Source organism: Schistocerca nitens, chromosome 2, assembly GCF_023898315.1.
Source record: "Schistocerca nitens isolate TAMUIC-IGC-003100 chromosome 2, iqSchNite1.1, whole genome shotgun sequence".
Lineage (NCBI taxonomy): Eukaryota > Metazoa > Arthropoda > Insecta > Orthoptera > Acrididae > Schistocerca > Schistocerca nitens.
In genome coordinates, this window is record NC_064615.1 from 1,001,340,059 (window position 1) to 1,001,357,880 (window position 17,822).

At 45.6% G+C, this 17,822-nt stretch overlaps 2 protein-coding genes across 2 annotated transcripts in view; one reads left to right on the plus strand and one right to left on the minus strand.

The window, feature by feature from the left end:
- LOC126237329 (uncharacterized) overlaps nt 1-17,822 on the minus strand; it is a 386,613-nt gene that overhangs the window by 334,621 nt on the left and 34,170 nt on the right. The window lies entirely within an intron of this gene.
- LOC126237328 (uncharacterized) overlaps nt 17,376-17,822 on the plus strand; it is a 190,676-nt gene continuing 190,229 nt past the window's right edge. The window contains exon 1 of the mRNA XM_049947296.1: nt 17,376-17,536. Within this exon, the coding sequence (XP_049803253.1) occupies nt 17,473-17,536 (64 nt within the window). The 5' untranslated portion in view covers nt 17,376-17,472. The remainder of the gene's footprint in view (nt 17,537-17,822) is intronic.

Here is a 17,822-nt window from a genome sequence, read left to right on the forward strand (position 1 = left end):
AAAGAATTGTTGACATTGAACGCATAATTATGTGAAGTAATAGCCTACCCGGATACCCCGATAGCTAAGAATATTGTCTGCGAAAGGAGTGGTTCAGAATTCAATTCTCGGTCCGGCACGGAATGTGGCATGAAGTTCCAGCTTGTTTAAGGAATGATACCGTTCGTCACCTGTTGTTATTTTGGAAACCACGAAAAACCTATATCGGAAGGGGCGAGTGGGTATTGATCCCCGCTCTCCACGAGCACAGCGCACTAATACTATGACTTAATACAACCACCGCACCGCCTCGCTCGCTTTCGGATAAACCTCGCAATTCCGCCCTCCGACATTAAAGCGTATCTCTTTGTGTCAGCTTGCTGTTAAATTTATATCATGCAAATATTGAATATCTGCGCAGGCCTTTTTGTATACGGCATGCCAATGTTTGTTCATCATGTAACTCCTCTTGCTGGGGATACAAATATCCAGGCCCGTGAAGCCGTAGAGGGAGTGATATCGCTGATTCGTCACCTCTCGTGACGAGATTAATTAAATGAAAATATGGGGCACGATCGGTCACAAATGTACCTTCAGCTACGTCACTGCTTCCAGAAATTTTACACAGCAATTTGGGCTCACCATCAAAACTAAATATCTCCTTGATCGTTCAGCCTCGGAACTCGCAATCTACACTCCTGGAAATTGAAATAAGAACACCGTGAATTCATTGTCCCAGGAAGGGGAAACTTTATTGACACATTCCTGGGGTCAGATACATCACATGATCACACTGACAGAACCACAGGCACATAGACACAGGCAACAGAGCGTGCACAATGTCGGCACTAGTACAGTGTATATCCACCTTTCGCAGCAATGCAGGCTGCTATTCTCCCATGGAGACGATCGTAGAGATGCTGGATGTAGTCCTGTGGAACGGCTTGCCATGCCATTTCCACCTGGCGCCTCAGTTGGACCAGCGTTCGTGCTGGACGTGCAGACCGCGTGAGACGACGCTTCATCCAGTCCCAAACATGCTCAATGGGGGACAGATCCGGAGATCTTGCTGGCCAGGGTAGTTGACTTACACCTTCTAGAGCACGTTGGGTGGCACGGGATACATGCGGACGTGCATTGTCCTGTTGGAACAGCAAGTTCCCTTGCCGGTCTAGGAATGGTGGAACGATGGGTTCGATGACGGTTTGGATGTACCGTGCACTGTTCAGTGTCCCCTCGACGATCACCAGTGGTGTACGGCCAGTGTAGGAGATCGCTCCCCACACCATGATGCCAGGTGTTGGCCCTGTGTGCCTCGGTCGTATGCAGTCCTGATTGTGGCGCTCACCTGCACGGCGTCAAACACGCATACGACCATCATTGGCACCAAGGCAGAAGCGACTCTCATCGCTGAAGACGACACGTCTCCATTCGTCCCTCCATTCACGCCTGTCGCGACACCACTGGAGGCGGGCTGCACGATGTTGGGGCGTGAGCGGAAGACGGCCTAACAGTGTGCGGGACCGTAGCCCAGCTTCATGGAGACGGTTGCGAATGGTCCTCGCCGATACCCCAAGAGCAACAGTGTCCCTAATTTGCTGGGAAGTGGCGGTGCGGTCCCCTACGGCACTGCGTAGGATCCTACGGTCTTGGCGTGCATCCGTGCGTCGCTGCGGTCCGGTCCCAGGTCGACGGGCACGTGCACCTTCCGCCGACCACTGGCGACAACATCGATGTACTGTGGAGACTTCACGCCCCACGTGTTGAGCAATTCGGCGGTACGTCCACCCGGCCTCCCGCATGCCCACTATACGCCCTCGCTCAAAGTCCGTCAACTGCACATACGGTTCACGTCCACGCTGTCGCGGCATGCTACCAGTGTTAAAGACTGCGATGGAGCTCCGTATGCCACGGCAATCTGGCTGACACTGACGGCGGCGGTGCACAAATGCTGCGCAGCTAGCGCCATTCGACGGCCAACACCGCGGTTCCTGGTGTGTCCGCTGTGCCGTGCGTGTGATCATTGCTTGTACAGCCCTCTCGCAGTGTCCGGAGCAAGTATGGTGGGTCTGACACACCGGTGTCAATGTGTTCTTTTTTCCATTTCCAGGAGTGTATTATGTTTGACTAGAAGCGTGTTTGAATTGCTTACGGGAAAAAAGTAAGGCAGCTTTCACAATGCTGGAAAAGCCATAAATCGACAATTCTGGGATACTACTGCCACAAGCGAACTATCAACAGTATAATAATATAAAAATTAAACACGAAAATAACAGTGGGTGTTCGTTCCAGTCTACGGGGAAAATTACTCGTTGCATTGAGAGAGAACTAATCAGAAGGAAATAAACAAGCAGTTAATGAGCCACGAGAGCAGTAGAAACGGAAAAAGAAGAGGCGGGCAGATGAACGCATTGATTTTCACAGATGCACTTACGAGCACTCGGTGGAAGCTTGTAGAACCGCGACTGCGTCTCGTTACTCCGATCACGGCCATTACATGCATCTACTTCAGATGTGTCCAAATTCCTAAATTGACTTTACTGTACTCGTCTGACTTCAAAGCAGTCAAGTCCAGAACATGTTCCAGCTAATATAGAGGCTACCTTGCAGGCCCAACTTCCCGAAGTACTGAAATCAACCGACTGCGACTAGAAGATGCTTCAGAGTGGGTCTCCGGAACGAGCATCTCAGTATTATTACGTCAGCGGTGGCGTGGCTACTCCGGAAAGAAACTTGACCAAGCGGCAGTTCTGACCTCTTGTGGTGTTTCAGTGACGCCACCTAGATGCAAAAGCCCTGCAACTGAGAAAACTCGAAGTTGTGACGTCACTGAGAAGCGGCAAAAAGTCAACAGCTGTCTTGCTTTGTATCAACGAAATGTTGGACACAAAAAAGCTCATTGCACTATGTGATAGTTACGAGGTTGGTATTTCAGTAAACAGAAATCATTATGTGTTACTAAGTTGTGTTTCTATGAGTTTAAAGCAACATAATACAAGTTTATTCACTTTCATCTTCATTATGATTATGATGTGCTGCGTACCGAAAGGTAAAGGAAATTACACAGAAGAAAACAAGGTTCATGTGTTCAAATTTCCTGAAGACGATATAATGAGACAGAGATGGCCCCTTCAATTCCAAGGCAGAATTTCACAATTACAAATTATTCACTGGTAAGTTTAACTCGTATCTTTGATTTGAATGAAATTTACTAATGCTTGTTTTAGATTATGGTATACAGATTACCGGACCACTTGGCTTGGCTACGATATTCCTGTACTGTACGGCTCACTTTTCAGGAGCGTCACAGACATTTCAAAGCTAACGTCATTATCTGGGAAGTATCTGCCACAGATGGAAAAACCATAGCTGCTTCACTTTCATTACAGCGGCTTGATTCAAATGTAGTGTCATGCAACTTTTTCTACCTGTCCAGCCTAACAACCCTCAGCTACAGGACCATCCACAGAGGGACCAGATGAAAAAAGGAGCACGTTGGAGGCAGAAGCATTGCAAGAAAGCATCAAGATTGATGTAGCCAGCCAGAATGAGTATTTAAAAAGAGTGTCACATAACAGCGTCCAGGAAGTGAAAGATAAAGTTAATCTGATATCTTCACATAAGAACTGGTTTAAAAAAATAAAAGAAGAGTATATTATTTTTAATACATCGAGCTGTCTGTGGAGTCCCATTAGTTGGTGTATATTGTGATTCCAGAATGAGATTTTCACTCTGTAGCAGAGTGTGCGCTGATATGAAACTTCCTGGAAAATTAAAACTGTGTGCCCGAAAGGGACTCGAACTCGGGACCATTGCCTTTTACGGGCAAGTGCTCTACCGTCTGAGCTACCCAAGCACGACTCACCACTCGTCCTCACAGCTTCAAGTCTGCCAGTACCTCGTCTCCTACCTTCCAAAATTCACAGAAGCTCTTCCGCAAAACTTGGTAGAGCACTTGCTCACGAAAGGCAATCGTCCCGAAAAAAATGGTTCAAATGGCTCTGAGCACTATGGGACTCAACTACTGTGGTCATTAGTCCCCTAGAACTTAGAACTAATTAAACCTAACTAACCTAAGGACATCACACACATCCATGCCCGAGGCAGGATTCGAACCTGCGACCGTAGCAGCAGCGCGGCTCCGGACTGGAGCGCCTAGAACCGCACGACCACCGCGGCCGGCACAATGGTCCCGAGTTCGAGTCTCGGTCTAGCACACAGTTTTAATCTGCCAGGAAGTTCCATATCAGCGCACACTCCGCTGCAGACTGTGGAAACATCCCCCAGGCTGTGGCTAAGCCAAGTCTCCGCAATATCCTTTCTTCCAGGAATGCTAGTTCTGCTAGGTTCGCGGAAGAGCTTCTGTGAAGTTTGGAAGGTAGGAGACAAGGTACTGGCAGACTTGAAGCTGTGAAGAGGGGTCGTGAGTTGTGCTTGAGTAACTCAGATGGTAGTGCACTTGCCCGCGAAAGGCAATGGTCCGGAGTTCGAGTCTCGGCCTGGCACACAGTTTTAATCTGCCAGGAAGTTTTATATTGTGATTGCTAATCAGTCAAAAGTGTAAATCTATTGAAAAGGAGTTTCATTAAACAAAATTCTAGTCATTGAACTTGTTCTTTGGGTTATACTGGTACAGAGACTTGTGTGAATACAACCGACTGTTTCGTGCATGTCTTACAGTTTTTGTATAGAAATACACTCTAAGGCAAAGAAAACACGATTCACCACAAGGGAATTATTCGAATGGGACGGAAATCGGTTGATACGATGTACGTGAGCAGACAAACAAATGATTACTATTTCAGAAAAACTGGATAATTTATTCAAGAAAAAGAGCTTCACAAACTGAGAAAATAACGCGTTGGTCCACCTCTGGCCCTTATGCAAGCAATTATTCGGTTTGGCACTGATTGACGGAGTTGTTGGGTGTCCTCCTGAGGGATATGGTGCCAGTTTCTGCCCAACTGGTGCGTTAAATCATCAAAATCCCGCGATGGTTTGGGGGGGGGGGGGGGGGCTGACCCTTAATGCTTCGAACTTCCTGACTTTTGGAGAGATCCAGCGAACTTGCTGGCTAGGGTAGGGCTTGGCAAACACGAAGACAAGCAATAGAAACTCGCCGTATTCGGGCGGGCATTACCTTGCAACAAAACAGGTCGTAGAATACCGTCGATGTGCCGCTGTGCTGTAAGGGTGACGCGTATGACGACCAAAATGGTCCCGCTATGAAATAAATGGCACCCCAGACTGTCAGTCCTAACTGTCGGGCAACACGGAGTGCAGCAGTCAGGTTTGTATCCCACCGCTCTCCGGTGCGTCTCCAGACAGATCTTGGGCCTGGAATCTCGTTGACTGGAGTAGAACTGTCTTCAGTGATCCGTCCCGGTTCGGATTGCGCTCCGATGAGCAGCGAAGACGCGTATGGAGACGTCCCGGACAGTGGTGGGATACCAACTTCACTTTCGGCCACCAAGCTGCCCGACAAGTAGGAGAGATGGTCTTGGGTACCATTTCTTTTCATAGCAGGACCCCTTTACTTGTCATCAGCGGCACGCTTACATTATAGCGGTACGTCGACGATGCTGTACGCCCCGTTCTGTTTTCTGCAGCGACAAGGGACCTAGTATTATTAGGACCTTGTTGCAGAATAATTCCTTTTTAGGGTATTTGTTTCATTAGGGTAGATATCTTTTACCTTAATAGAGTAAATTAATTTATTAATAATCATTACTACAAACTTTGATCTTGCTAAAAGCCGAGAAGCGATTCTTCTTAGTGTTTAGGGCAAGAGGTGGACCAACGCGTTACTGACTTGCTCAATTTGTGAAACTCTTTCTCTTGAAGGAATCAACCAATTTTTCTGAAATTGTAATCGTTTGTTTTGTCTGTACATCTACATCACATCTACCGATTTCCGTCTCACTCGGACAATTCCTTCGAGATGCGTCCTTTCGTTTTCTTTCTTTCTTTTCTGCTGTCTGAAGGCGTATTGTTTGGAAATGTGTGAACGCTTTACTAAATAATTGCAATACGTATGTTTCTGGATAGCGTCTGCCTTTATAAAAACAAAGTTTTGTTTTTTAACCCAATCATGATTCACTGCAGTTGCAGAATCTTCAGTGGGCTTTTATTTTCGTTCTGTTAAAGATAAAGAATCTTTTTTACTGTTTGTATACATGTAACTATTCGTTTTTAAATCGTAATTGGTCGCAGGTTCGAATCCTGCCTCGAGCATGGGTGTGTGTGATGTCCTTAGGTTAGTTAGGTTTAAGTAGTTCTAAGTTCTAGGGGACTGATGACCACAGCAGTTGAGTCCCATAGTGCTCAGAGCCATTTGAACCATTTTGAAATCGTAATTACAGATATTTGAAAAAACACATAAATTATGAATTCATACCTTTTTACCACATGGTGTGGTTTTTCTGATGTGTTGTGTTTCTACAACGACTGTTTTGTTCCACAGTTTGTCATCTGCAACCACTTACACCTTAGATAAATTGTTTAAGCAAAAATTACGATTTGAAAATTGTTATATCTATGCCTGAAATTAATTAATTCTATATGTATGTGTGTGTGTGTGTGTGTGTGTGTGTGTGTGTGTGTGTGTGTGTTTACATAATGTTTCACTTACGTTTTCTTTTTCCTCGTCTTCATCACTGTCAAATACTATATATTGAGTTGCCACTGCCACTGTCACTGTCACTGTCACTGTTTACCAGCTGCAAAAACAAACATGGCGGGCAGTGGAACAGTTGAAGGTGTACAAACAAGATGGCTGACAGTAGAACAGCTGAAGGTGTTCCTGGCAGTTGTTCTGAATCTTTCAGAGGTGTCTGAATTTGTGTGTGTGTGTGAAAAGGGAGAGGGAGAGAGACAGAGACAGAGAGAGACAGAGAGACAGTAGGTTTTACGATTTTTGTGTGTGTATAGGGGGGTGCCTGGGGGGGGGGAGAGAGTTCTATAGGTTGGTCTTGTCTCATATTCTTTGAGGGCAGAGAACAGAGTTCCATTGCAGAGAGTTGTGTATTCATTTATCACTTGCTTTCCTTCCAAAAATATTCAAATGTGTGTAAAATCTTATGGGACTTAACTGCTAAGGTCATCAGTCCCTAAGCTTACACTCTACTAAACCTAAATTATCCTAAGGGCAAACACACACACACCCATGCCCGAGGGAGGACTAGAACCTCCGCCGGGACCAGCCGCACAGTCCATGACTGCAGCACCTAAGACCGCTCGGCTAATCCCGCTATGGTTTTTGTATCTGATAATTTTCTTCAATTATTAGTTTTGTGGGGGGAGGGGGCTGTTTCTGCATTTGGGAATTTTCAAATCAGTATTGATATTTGTTGGGTTATGTTTCTTGTCCATGAGGTGTTCAGCAAAAGTGGAATGACAGCTGTTACTTTTTAATGCTCTTCTGTGTTCTGTGTATCTGGTAGTAAAGTTTCTGCTTGTCTGCCCTATCCAAAAACATACGTATTATTAAAGCAAACACGGAAAAAAGAGCTTAACCCCAAGATGATTAAATAACTACAGTACATTTAAAAACGCTCCAGACATTCCTAACAGAAGAAAACAATAACGCATTTTTTCAAAGACGTGAATTCTGTTTAGAAATGTGTTAGTTATATTGTATATGCTATGCACCAAATTAATCGCAGTTAAGCGTTCTTAATTTTTTTGTTTGATTTCCACTCATACAACTACACTCCTGGAAATTGAAATAAGAACACCGTGAATTCATTGTCCCAGGAAGGGGACACTTTATTGACACATTCCTGGGGTCAGATACATCACATGATCACACTGACAGAACCACAGGCACATAGACACAGGCAACAGAGCATGCACAATGTCGGCACTAGTACAGTGTATATCCACTTTTCGCAGCAATGCAGGCTGCTATTCTCCCATGGAGACGATCGTAGAGATGCTGGATGTAGTCCTGTGGAACGGCTTGCCATGCCATTTCCACCTGGCGCCTCAGTTGGACCAGCGTTCGTGCTGGACGTGCAGACCGCGTGAGACGACGCTTCATCCAGTCCCAAACATGCTCAATGGGGGACAGATCCGGAGATCTTGCTGGCCAGGGTAGTTGACTTACACCTTCTAGAGCACGTTGGGTGGCACGGGATACATGCGGACGTGCATTGTCCTGTTGGAACAGCAAGTTCCCTTGCCGGTCTAGGAATGGTAGAACGATGGGTTCGATGACGGTTTGGATGTACCGTGCACTATTCAGTGTCCCCTCGACGATCACCAGTGGTGTACGGCCAGTGTAGGAGATCGCTCCCCACACCATGATGCCGGGTGTTGGCCCTGTGTGCCTCGGTCGTACGCAGTCCTGATTGTGGCGCTCACCTGCACGGCGCCAAACACGCATACGACCATCATTGGCACCAAGGCAGAAGCGACTCTCATCGCTGAAGACGACACGTCTCCATTCGTCCCTCCATTCACGCCTGTCGCGACACCACGGGAGGCGGGCTGCACGATGTTGGGGCGTGAGTGGAAGACGGCCTAACGGTGTGCGGGACCGTAGCCCAGCTTCATGGAGACGGTTGCGAATGGTCCTCGCCGATACCCCAGGAGCAACAGTGTCCCTAATTTGCTGGGAAGTGGCGGTGCGGTCCCCTACGGCACTGCGTAGGATCCTACGGTCTTGGCGTGCATCCGTGCGTCGCTGCGGTCCGGTCCCAGGTCGACGGGCACGTGCACCTTCCGCCGACCACTGGCGACAACATCGATGTACTGTGGAGACCTCACGCCCCACGTGTTGAGCAATTCGGCGGTACGTCCACCCGGCCTCCCGCATGCCCACTATACGCCCTCGCTCAAAGTCCGTCAACTGCACATACGGTTCACGTCCACGCTGTCGCGGCATGCTACCAGTGTTAAAGACTGCGATGGAGCTCCGTATGCCACGGCAAACTGGCTGACACTGACGGCGGCGGTGCACAAATGCTGCGCAGCTAGCGCCATTCGACGGCCAACACCGCGGTTCCTGGTGTGTCCGCTGTGCCGTGCGTGTGATCATTGCTTGTACAGCCCTCTCGCAGTGTCCGGAGCAAGTATGGTGGGTCTGACACACCGGTGTCAATGTGTTCTTTTTTCCATTTCCAGGAGTGTATATGTGATGTCTCTGTTAATTAACTTCATTTAAGTACAACTCAATAATTTTACAAACCACATAGTTCTTTTGCCGTTGGCTCTTTCGTATTACGATCTCCGCTTGGCTATGACGTTACAGTAGGCCGGCCGCGGTGGTCTAGCGGTTCTAGACGCTCAGTCCGGAACCGCGCGACCGCTACGGTCGCAGGTTCGAATCCTGCTTCGGGCATGGATGTGTGTGATGTCCTTAGGTTAGTTAGGTTTAAGTAGTTCTAAGTTCTAGGGGACTGATGACCACAGATGTTAAGTCCCATAGTGCTCAGAGCCATTTGAACCATTTGGCGTTACAGTATGGTCGTTTGGCCTTGTCTCTAGGTGGAGTTGGTTTCAGGTGGAGAGGCTGGGGTCCCCTGGAGTTTTAGGCTTGACACTCTGTGGGGACGCCAGATCAGCACCCCTCGTGAGAACAACGTCTCCCTCCACGGAACTATATCTTTCGAAGTGGGTTTGAACTCGGCGGCTCATGTCCCCCCGGTTCAACGAACAAGCCATATTCGGACTATTTTACTATACTAATTTCCATAAATCTAAACAACATTATGTGGATTTTGCTTACTGAGGTCCTTTTCCTTGGCAATACAATGGTCGGTTCGAAATTACTGGGAAAATTACTTTTAACGGTGGAATTTGCCAATCAAAATCAGCAACTCGTTAATTATCCTTGCAATCATCCATGATTGCAGTTGTCTGGTTTGTCATCTCTTTTACAGTTCGAATCTGCTGTCGGATTTTACACTAATTAAATATTTCACGTACCCTTCTTTGTAACGCTAAACGAAATGGTCGTTGGGACTTCTTAACGTGGGTTCTCTGTGTTATTAGAAAAGTTTCCTATTTACAACCTTGACTTCGATACTGATACTGCACGGGAGTAATCTCCATTATCGGTCACATAAGGGGATCATGAGTGTTCTCTTTGTTAGACAAAACAATTATCCAGCATCCAAAACCAATCTACCCCTCAGATTTCTTATATCCACCACAGTTACTCTCATCGAGTGATATGACTGACTCCAGTTAAGGTTCTTGAATTGTGCAGTACAGATTATGAAGTGAACAGCTCACATTTTACTAAATTTTTTTGGTGATTCACAACCCGCTTGAAATACTATCTTATGTGGCATATGTATGGTATTTTTGCGGATAGTTGTTTCCATTGTGCACTGCAAGAACTAATCAATATACAGAGCAACTATTTATGTGGTGAGATATGGTTAATGTATTGTAACTAAAAAAACAAGATACGTTTATGTGTAACTAGAGTATAAAATGAATTCACACGAATGGAAAGTATATGTTGCAATATTTTGTAGTGATATTGTGTATCATAGACGAACAGATTAAAACTGTGTTCCTGACCGAGACTCGAACTCGCGAAAGGCAAAGGTCCCGAGTTCGAGTCTCGGTCAGGCACATAGTTTTAATCTGTTAGGAAGTTTCATATCAGCGCACACTCCGCTGCAAAGTGAAAATCTCATTCTGGACAGACGAATACTCTGCAAAGGACCATTAAAATCTCATTATCTACCCCATACTGATGCAAGTAGAATTTTCCACCTATAGATGAGACAATCGAACGACGACTAAGCTACAATTTGTCAGTGGGAAACTTCGAGTAATATACCAGAAATGACAGAGACCACATATACACGAATTTGCCGTTGGAATAACATATCTGCCCTTACAGAAGAAATATAAAATAGACATGGATCAACTGAAACAGACCCATTTAATCTAAAGATACAGAAATCTTATAGGATATGACCATTTCCGAATTTGAAGCGATCCGTAAAATGCAGATTAAAATAGATACACAAGAAAAAAGAAACGACTCATCAGACAGGAAGTCTGAAATGTACAGGGTGTTTCAAAAATGACCGGTATATTTGAAACGGCAATAAAAACTAAACGAGCAGCGATAGAAATACACCGTTTGTTGCAATATGCTTGGGACAACAGTACATTTTCAGGCGGACAAACTTTCGAAATTACAGTAGTTACAATTTTCAACAACAGATGGCGCTGCAAGTGATGTGAAAGATATAGAAGACAACGCAGTCTGTGGGTGCGCCATTCTGTACGTCGTCTTTCTGCTGTAAGCGTGTTGTGTTCACAACGTGCAAGTGTGCTGTAGACAACATGGTTTATTCCTTAGAACAGAGGATTTTTCTGGTGTTGGAATTCCACCGCCTAGAACACAGTGTTGTTGCAACAAGACGAAGTTTTCAACGGAGGTTTAATGTAACCAAAGGACCGAAAAGCGATACAATAAAGGATCTGTTTGAAAAATTTCAACGGACTGGGAACGTGACGGATGAACGTGCTGGAAAGGTAGGGCGACCGCGTACGGCAACCACAGAGGGCAACGCGCAGCTAGTGCAGCAGGTGATCCAACAGCGGCCTCGGGTTTCCGTTCGCCGTGTTGCAGCTGCGGTCCAAATGACGCCAACGTCCACGTATCGTCTCATGCGCCAGAGTTTACACCTCTATCCATACAAAATTCAAACGCGGCAACCCCTCAGCGCCGCTACCATTGCTGCACGAGAGACATTCGCTAACGATATAGTGCACAGGATTGATGACGGCGATATGCATGTGGGCAGCATTTGGTTTACTGACGAAGCTTATTTTTACCTGGACGGCTTCGTCAATAAACAGAACTGGCGCATATGGGGAACCGAAAAGCCCCATGTTGCAGTCCCATCGTCCCTGCATCCTCAAAAAGTACTGGTCTGGGCCGCCATTTCTTCCAAAGGAATCATTGGCCCATTTTTCAGATCCGAAACGATTACTGCATCAAGCTATCTGGACATTCTTTGTGAATTTGTGGCGGTACAAACTGCTTTAGACGACACTGCGAACACCTCGTGGTTTTTTGCAAGATGGTGCCCGGCCACATCGCACGGCCGACGTCTTTAATTTCCTGAATGAATATTTCGATGATCGTGTGATTGCTTTGGGCTATCCGAAACATACAGGAGGCGGCGTGGATTGGCCTCCCTATTCGCCAGACATGAACCCCTGTGACTTCTTTCTGTGGGGACACTTGAAAGACCAGGTGTACCGCCAGAATCCAGAAACAATTGAACAGCTGAAGCAGTACATCTCATCTGCATGTGAAGCCATTCCGCCAGAGACTAATTTCATTCAGAGACTACGCCATATTATTGCTACGCATGGTGGATATGTGGAAAATATCGTACTATAGAGTTTCCCAGACCGCAGCGCCATCTGTTGTTGAAAATTGTAACTACTGTAATTTCGAAAGTTTGTCTGCCTGAAAATGTACTGTTGTCCCAAGCATATTGCAACAAACGGTGTATTTCTATCGCTGCTCGTTTAGTTTTTATTGCCGTTTCAAATATACCGATCATTTTTGAAACACCCTGTACATGGTGACACTTAACAAAAGGGAGACGTAAATGATGAATTCAAGCAACAAGCTGAGCTTCTTTTAAAGATAACACTATACAGAAAAAGACAAAAGATACTTACGCAAATAACAAAAGCAATTACATAAAATAGAAAGAAGCAGCTACTACAGAAAATGTATTTCAAGTAAACGATAATAGAGACTTGTTAGAATATACAAGGAGCGAAAGGCTATTTACAACTTGTACAGAAAACAGATGGCAGTTATAAGACTCGATGGACATGAAAGAGAAGCAGTGGTTGGGAAGGGAGTGAGACAGGGTTGTAGCCTCTCCCCGATGCTATTCAATCTGTATATTGAGCAAGCAGCAAAGGAAACAAAAGAAAAATTCGGAGTAGGAATTAAAATCCAAGGAGAAGAAATAAAAACTTTGAGGTTCGCCGATGACATTGTAATTCTGTCAGAGACAGCAAAGGACTTGGAAGAGCAGTTGAACGGAATGGATAGTGTCTTGAAAGGAGGATATAAGATGAACATCAACAAATGCAAAACGAGGATAATGGAATGTAGTCGAATTAAGTCGGGTGATGCTGAGGGAATTAGATTAGGAAATGAGACACTTAAAGTAGTAAAGGAGTTTTGCTATTTGGGGAGCAAAATAACTGATGATGGTCGAAGTAGAGAGGATATAAAATGTAGACTGGCAATGGCAAGGAAAGCGTTTCTGAAGAAGAGAAATTTGTTAACATCAAGTATAGATTTAAGTGTCAGGAAGTCATTTCTGAAAGTATTTGTATGGAGTGTAGCCATGTATGGAAGTGAAACATGGACGATAAATAGTTTAGACAAGAAGAGAATAGAAGCTTTCGAAATGTGGTGCTACAGAAGAATGCTGAAGATTAGATGGGTAGATCACATAACTAATGAGGAGGTACTGAATAGAATTGGGGAGGAGTTTGTGGCACAACTTGACTAGAAGAAGGGACCGGTTGGTAGGACATGTTCTGAGGCATCGAGGGATAACCAATTTAATATTGGAGGGCAGCGTGGAGGGTAAAAATCGTAGAGGGAGACCAAGAGATGAATACACTAAGCAGATTCAGAAGGATGTAGGCTGCAATAGGTACTGGGAGATGAAGAGGCTTGCACAGGATAGAGTAGCATGGAGAGCTGCATCAAACCAGTCTCTGTACTGAAGACCACAACAACAACAGCTGGGACATTTAATAGACTAAATCTAGAGCTGGTTGGTGGGCCCTGCCAATAATGCTCCAAACGTTCTGAGTTGGGGACACATCCGCTGACATGCTGGCTAAGGTGCGATTTGGCAAGGGCGAAGACAAGCAGTAGAAACTCTCTCTGTGAGCGGGCGGCATTAACTTGCTGAAATGTAAGGCCAGGTTAGCTTTCCATGAAGGGCTACCAAGTGGGGCGCAGAATATCGTCGACGTATCGCCTTGCTGTAAGGGTGCCGCGGATGACAACCACAGGGGTCCTGCTAAGAAAAGAAATGGACCGAGCGAAATGCCGCAGTGGTTAGCACTCTGGACAACGGTTCAAACTGGCGTCCAGCCACACTGATTTAGGACTTCCGTGATTTCCCTAAATCACGCAAATTCCAGGAGGGTTCTTTTGAAAGGGATGGCCGATTTCCTTCCCCATCCTTCTCTCATCCGATTGAACCAATTTGACCTCACTGTTTGGTCCCCTCCCTCACGTCAACCAACCAAAATAAATGGCATTCCACACTGCCACTCCTGGTTGTCTGGCCATATGGAGGGCGATATTCAGATTGGTATTCCACCGCTGTCCAGGTGTCACCAGACACGCCTCCGTCTGGAATTTTATTGTCTGGAGTAGAAATGCCTTCAGTGTTGCGTCCCACGTCCAATTAAGCCCCGAAGACTAGCGAAGATGTGTCCGAAGATGCCCCAGATATCAATGTGATACCAACCAGAGTGACGCCCGGCATATGGACCCACACCAAGGAATGATGGTCTGCAGTGCATTTTCTTTTCATACAGCACCCGTACAACACAGCAGTACGTCGACAACATTCTGCTCCCCGCTTGGTTATCCTTCATGGTAAACCATTCTAGGCTTACATTTCAGCAAGATAATGCCCGCCCGCACACGGTGAGAACTCTACTGCTTGTCTTCGTTCTTGCCAATCACTGCGTTGGCCAGCAACGTCGCCAGATCTCTCCCAAACAGAGCACGTTAGGAGCTCTATGGGCAGGATCCTCAAACCTGCTCAGCATTTTGACGGTCTAACGCACCAGCTGGACAGAATTTGGCACGATGTCCCTCAAGAGGACATCCAACAACTTAGTCGATCAATGCCAACCCGAATAACTGCTTGTATGACGGCCAAAGGTGGGCAAACGCGCTACTGGTTTCCTCAATATGAATAAATAATTCAGTTTCACTGAAATTGTAATTATTTGCTTTTCCGTACATGTTCAAAAATGGCTCTGAGCACTATGGGACTCAACTGCTGAGGTCATTAGTCCCCTAGAACTTAGAACTAGTTAAACCTAACTAACCTAAGGACATCACAAACATCCATGCCCGAGGCAGGATTCGAACCTGCGACCGTAGCGGTCTTGCGGTTCCAGACTGCAGCGCCTTTAACCGCACGGCCACTTCGGCCGGCTCCGTACATGTTCAAATGGTTCTGAGCACTATTGGACAACATCTGAGGTCATCAGTCCCCTAGAACTTAGAACTACTTAAATCTAACTAACCTAAGGACAACACACACATCCATGTCCAAGACAGGATTCGAACCTGCGACCGTAGCGGTCGCGCGGTTCCAGACTGAAGAGCCTAGAACCGCTCGGGCACAGCGGCCGGCTTCCGTACATGTAAATTACATCAATAGGTTTCTGTCCCATTCGGATAATTCCTTCGCGGTGCGTCGTTTTTTTTTTTCTTTTTTCCTTTTTGATTTTTTTAAGAGTGTATTTCAATATGAATTACTATATCTACAGTGTAAGTTGAAAAGAAAACTGCGAAATTATTTACAGAATGTTGGCGGATACAGACAGAGCTGCAAAAATTGACACTGGCTGTTATCATTCGAATTCATGGATAACTTGTGTAAAGTTTTACAGAAGTGAAGTGCAAAAAATGAAAATTTGGAAAAATAAAATTCGAGTTCCAAAAAGCATAAAACTTACGAAAGGTTAAAGCACAACCGTGTCTTCTCGCGGCTACAGCTTCTGCTAGCCTGTCAACTTCATTCATGTAAGAAGGAGTAATAAAAGCCGGCTGGGGTGGCCGAGCGGTTCTAGGCGCTACAGTCTGGAACCACGCGACCGCTACGGTCGCAGGTTCGAATCCTGCTTCGGGCATGGATGTGTGTGATGTCCTTAGGTTAGTTAGGTTTAAGTAGTTCTAAGTTCTAGGGGACTGATGACCTCAGATGTTAAGTCCCATAGTGCTCTGAGCCTCTTTTTGAGTAATAAACACCACTCAACGCTGAACATGCTTTGCAAATGAAAGTAAAGTGCGTCTGATGTAACCCTGTCCTACATTGCTGTCTGCTTAAGACAGAAAAACATAATGGGTATGTTCCGTTTGTAAAACACATTCTAAACCAAAAGTCGATGTTATTTTATTTAAGTTTTTGTCTGGTCGTCAGCCTCAAGAGCGGCAGGTGCTATGCACGAAGCCAACAATGTTAGGCTCACTGGACAGAATTTGGCATAAAATTGCCATCTGGAGAACGATCATGATGAACACAATTTTTATTTGTCTTGATCGGACAGCTTTTTGGACTGAATTGCCGGTTTCTGTTATGCAATAGTCATCTTCAGTACAATAGAAGTAAAAGAAAGTACATTACTAAGTAATACATTAACATACTAAAAACAAATGACAGAAATTATAATAAAAAATATACCTCCCATTCTACTGCACTGCAATAAGTCATAACGTGTAAAAAAACACGAGTCAAAACTGCTATGCACGCATCAACCAGTTATATGTAGGATGCAATGCAATCCTAGAGATGGTTGATACATGCATGACGTTCATTTAAAATTACACGTCTTTATTCGCAGCTGATTATAAGAAGGCAGTTATTTTAATGTAAAAAATGTTTGTTCATATAAAATGTATCCGCCTTCTGACAGATTAAACTGGTCAGAATTTAACAAACTGTTAAAAAAGAAGAACTGATTACAGATATCATTCTAAAATTGAATACAGTGTATAGGCTCTAAAATCAGACCTAGAAAGGAAGAAGACGGAATTAACTTCAAGAAATAAATATTCTCCTGTTTCTCATATTCCAGTTTATATTTAGATTAGGATAGTGTGTAATAAAAATAAATATAAAACGGAAATAGACGTAAAGTAACCAAAAAATATACGACAAAGTTGAAATAAAATAAAATATCGCTATTTATAACAAGACGAGTGGTAGACGGATCAGCTCCGACGTGCTTGTCCGCTCCTTTGTTGCACTTCAGAAAGGGATGACTCAAAAACAGGCTCGTAGTAAATCGTTACGCACTCGGTGAAGTGCGGTAGTAGGTCAAAGCTTGCGCGCAGAACGTTTAGGGCACTTGCCAATGGGCTGCGCTCGTTCGTACGTCGTTCCCCCGCCGCCGAGTGGAGGGCACACTCACAGAGATATTATTTGTAGCGGGGGGTCCAGCGACCTTGGTGCACAGCCCGCGGCTAGACGCCGGCGCCGCACCGATCGCTCCGCTCTGCGAGTCCAGCATCCGCGACTCGGTGACGTCACTGAGGCGCCGCGTCACGTGACCCTCTATGCTGTCACAGCGGTAGGGGAGTAGGGGTCGCTGTGAGGGAGACGGGGGTAGCGGAGGTGCGCGCGCAACCCAGTTGGGTCTGCAGTCAGGCAACGGGCGGCTCGGTGGATCCTGCAGGACACGGCACGCGGGTTCTGGTCGATAGATACATCAAGGCGCAAGATGGTGACGGCAGGGTCGACAGTCGCTTTGGCGGGATTCTTGGTCCTCTGCACGCTTGTCGCAGGTGAGCCGACGTCTCTATCATGAATGGTTCGCTGTAGTACGATGTGTGCTTCAGCAAGAATGAATGAATGTGTGTGTGTGTGGTGTGTGGTGTGTGGTGTGTGTGTGTGTGTGTGTGTGTGTGTGTGTGTGTGTCATAGGTAATGGCAGTTAGCGATGGAACACCTGTCTACAATCAATCTTCTGTGAAGTATTACGCTTGTTTGCACTCAGAAGTCTCTTGTTTCTGACATATAATATTTCAGCAGTCACTTTATACGACACAAATCTGTGCTGTCTGTACAAAA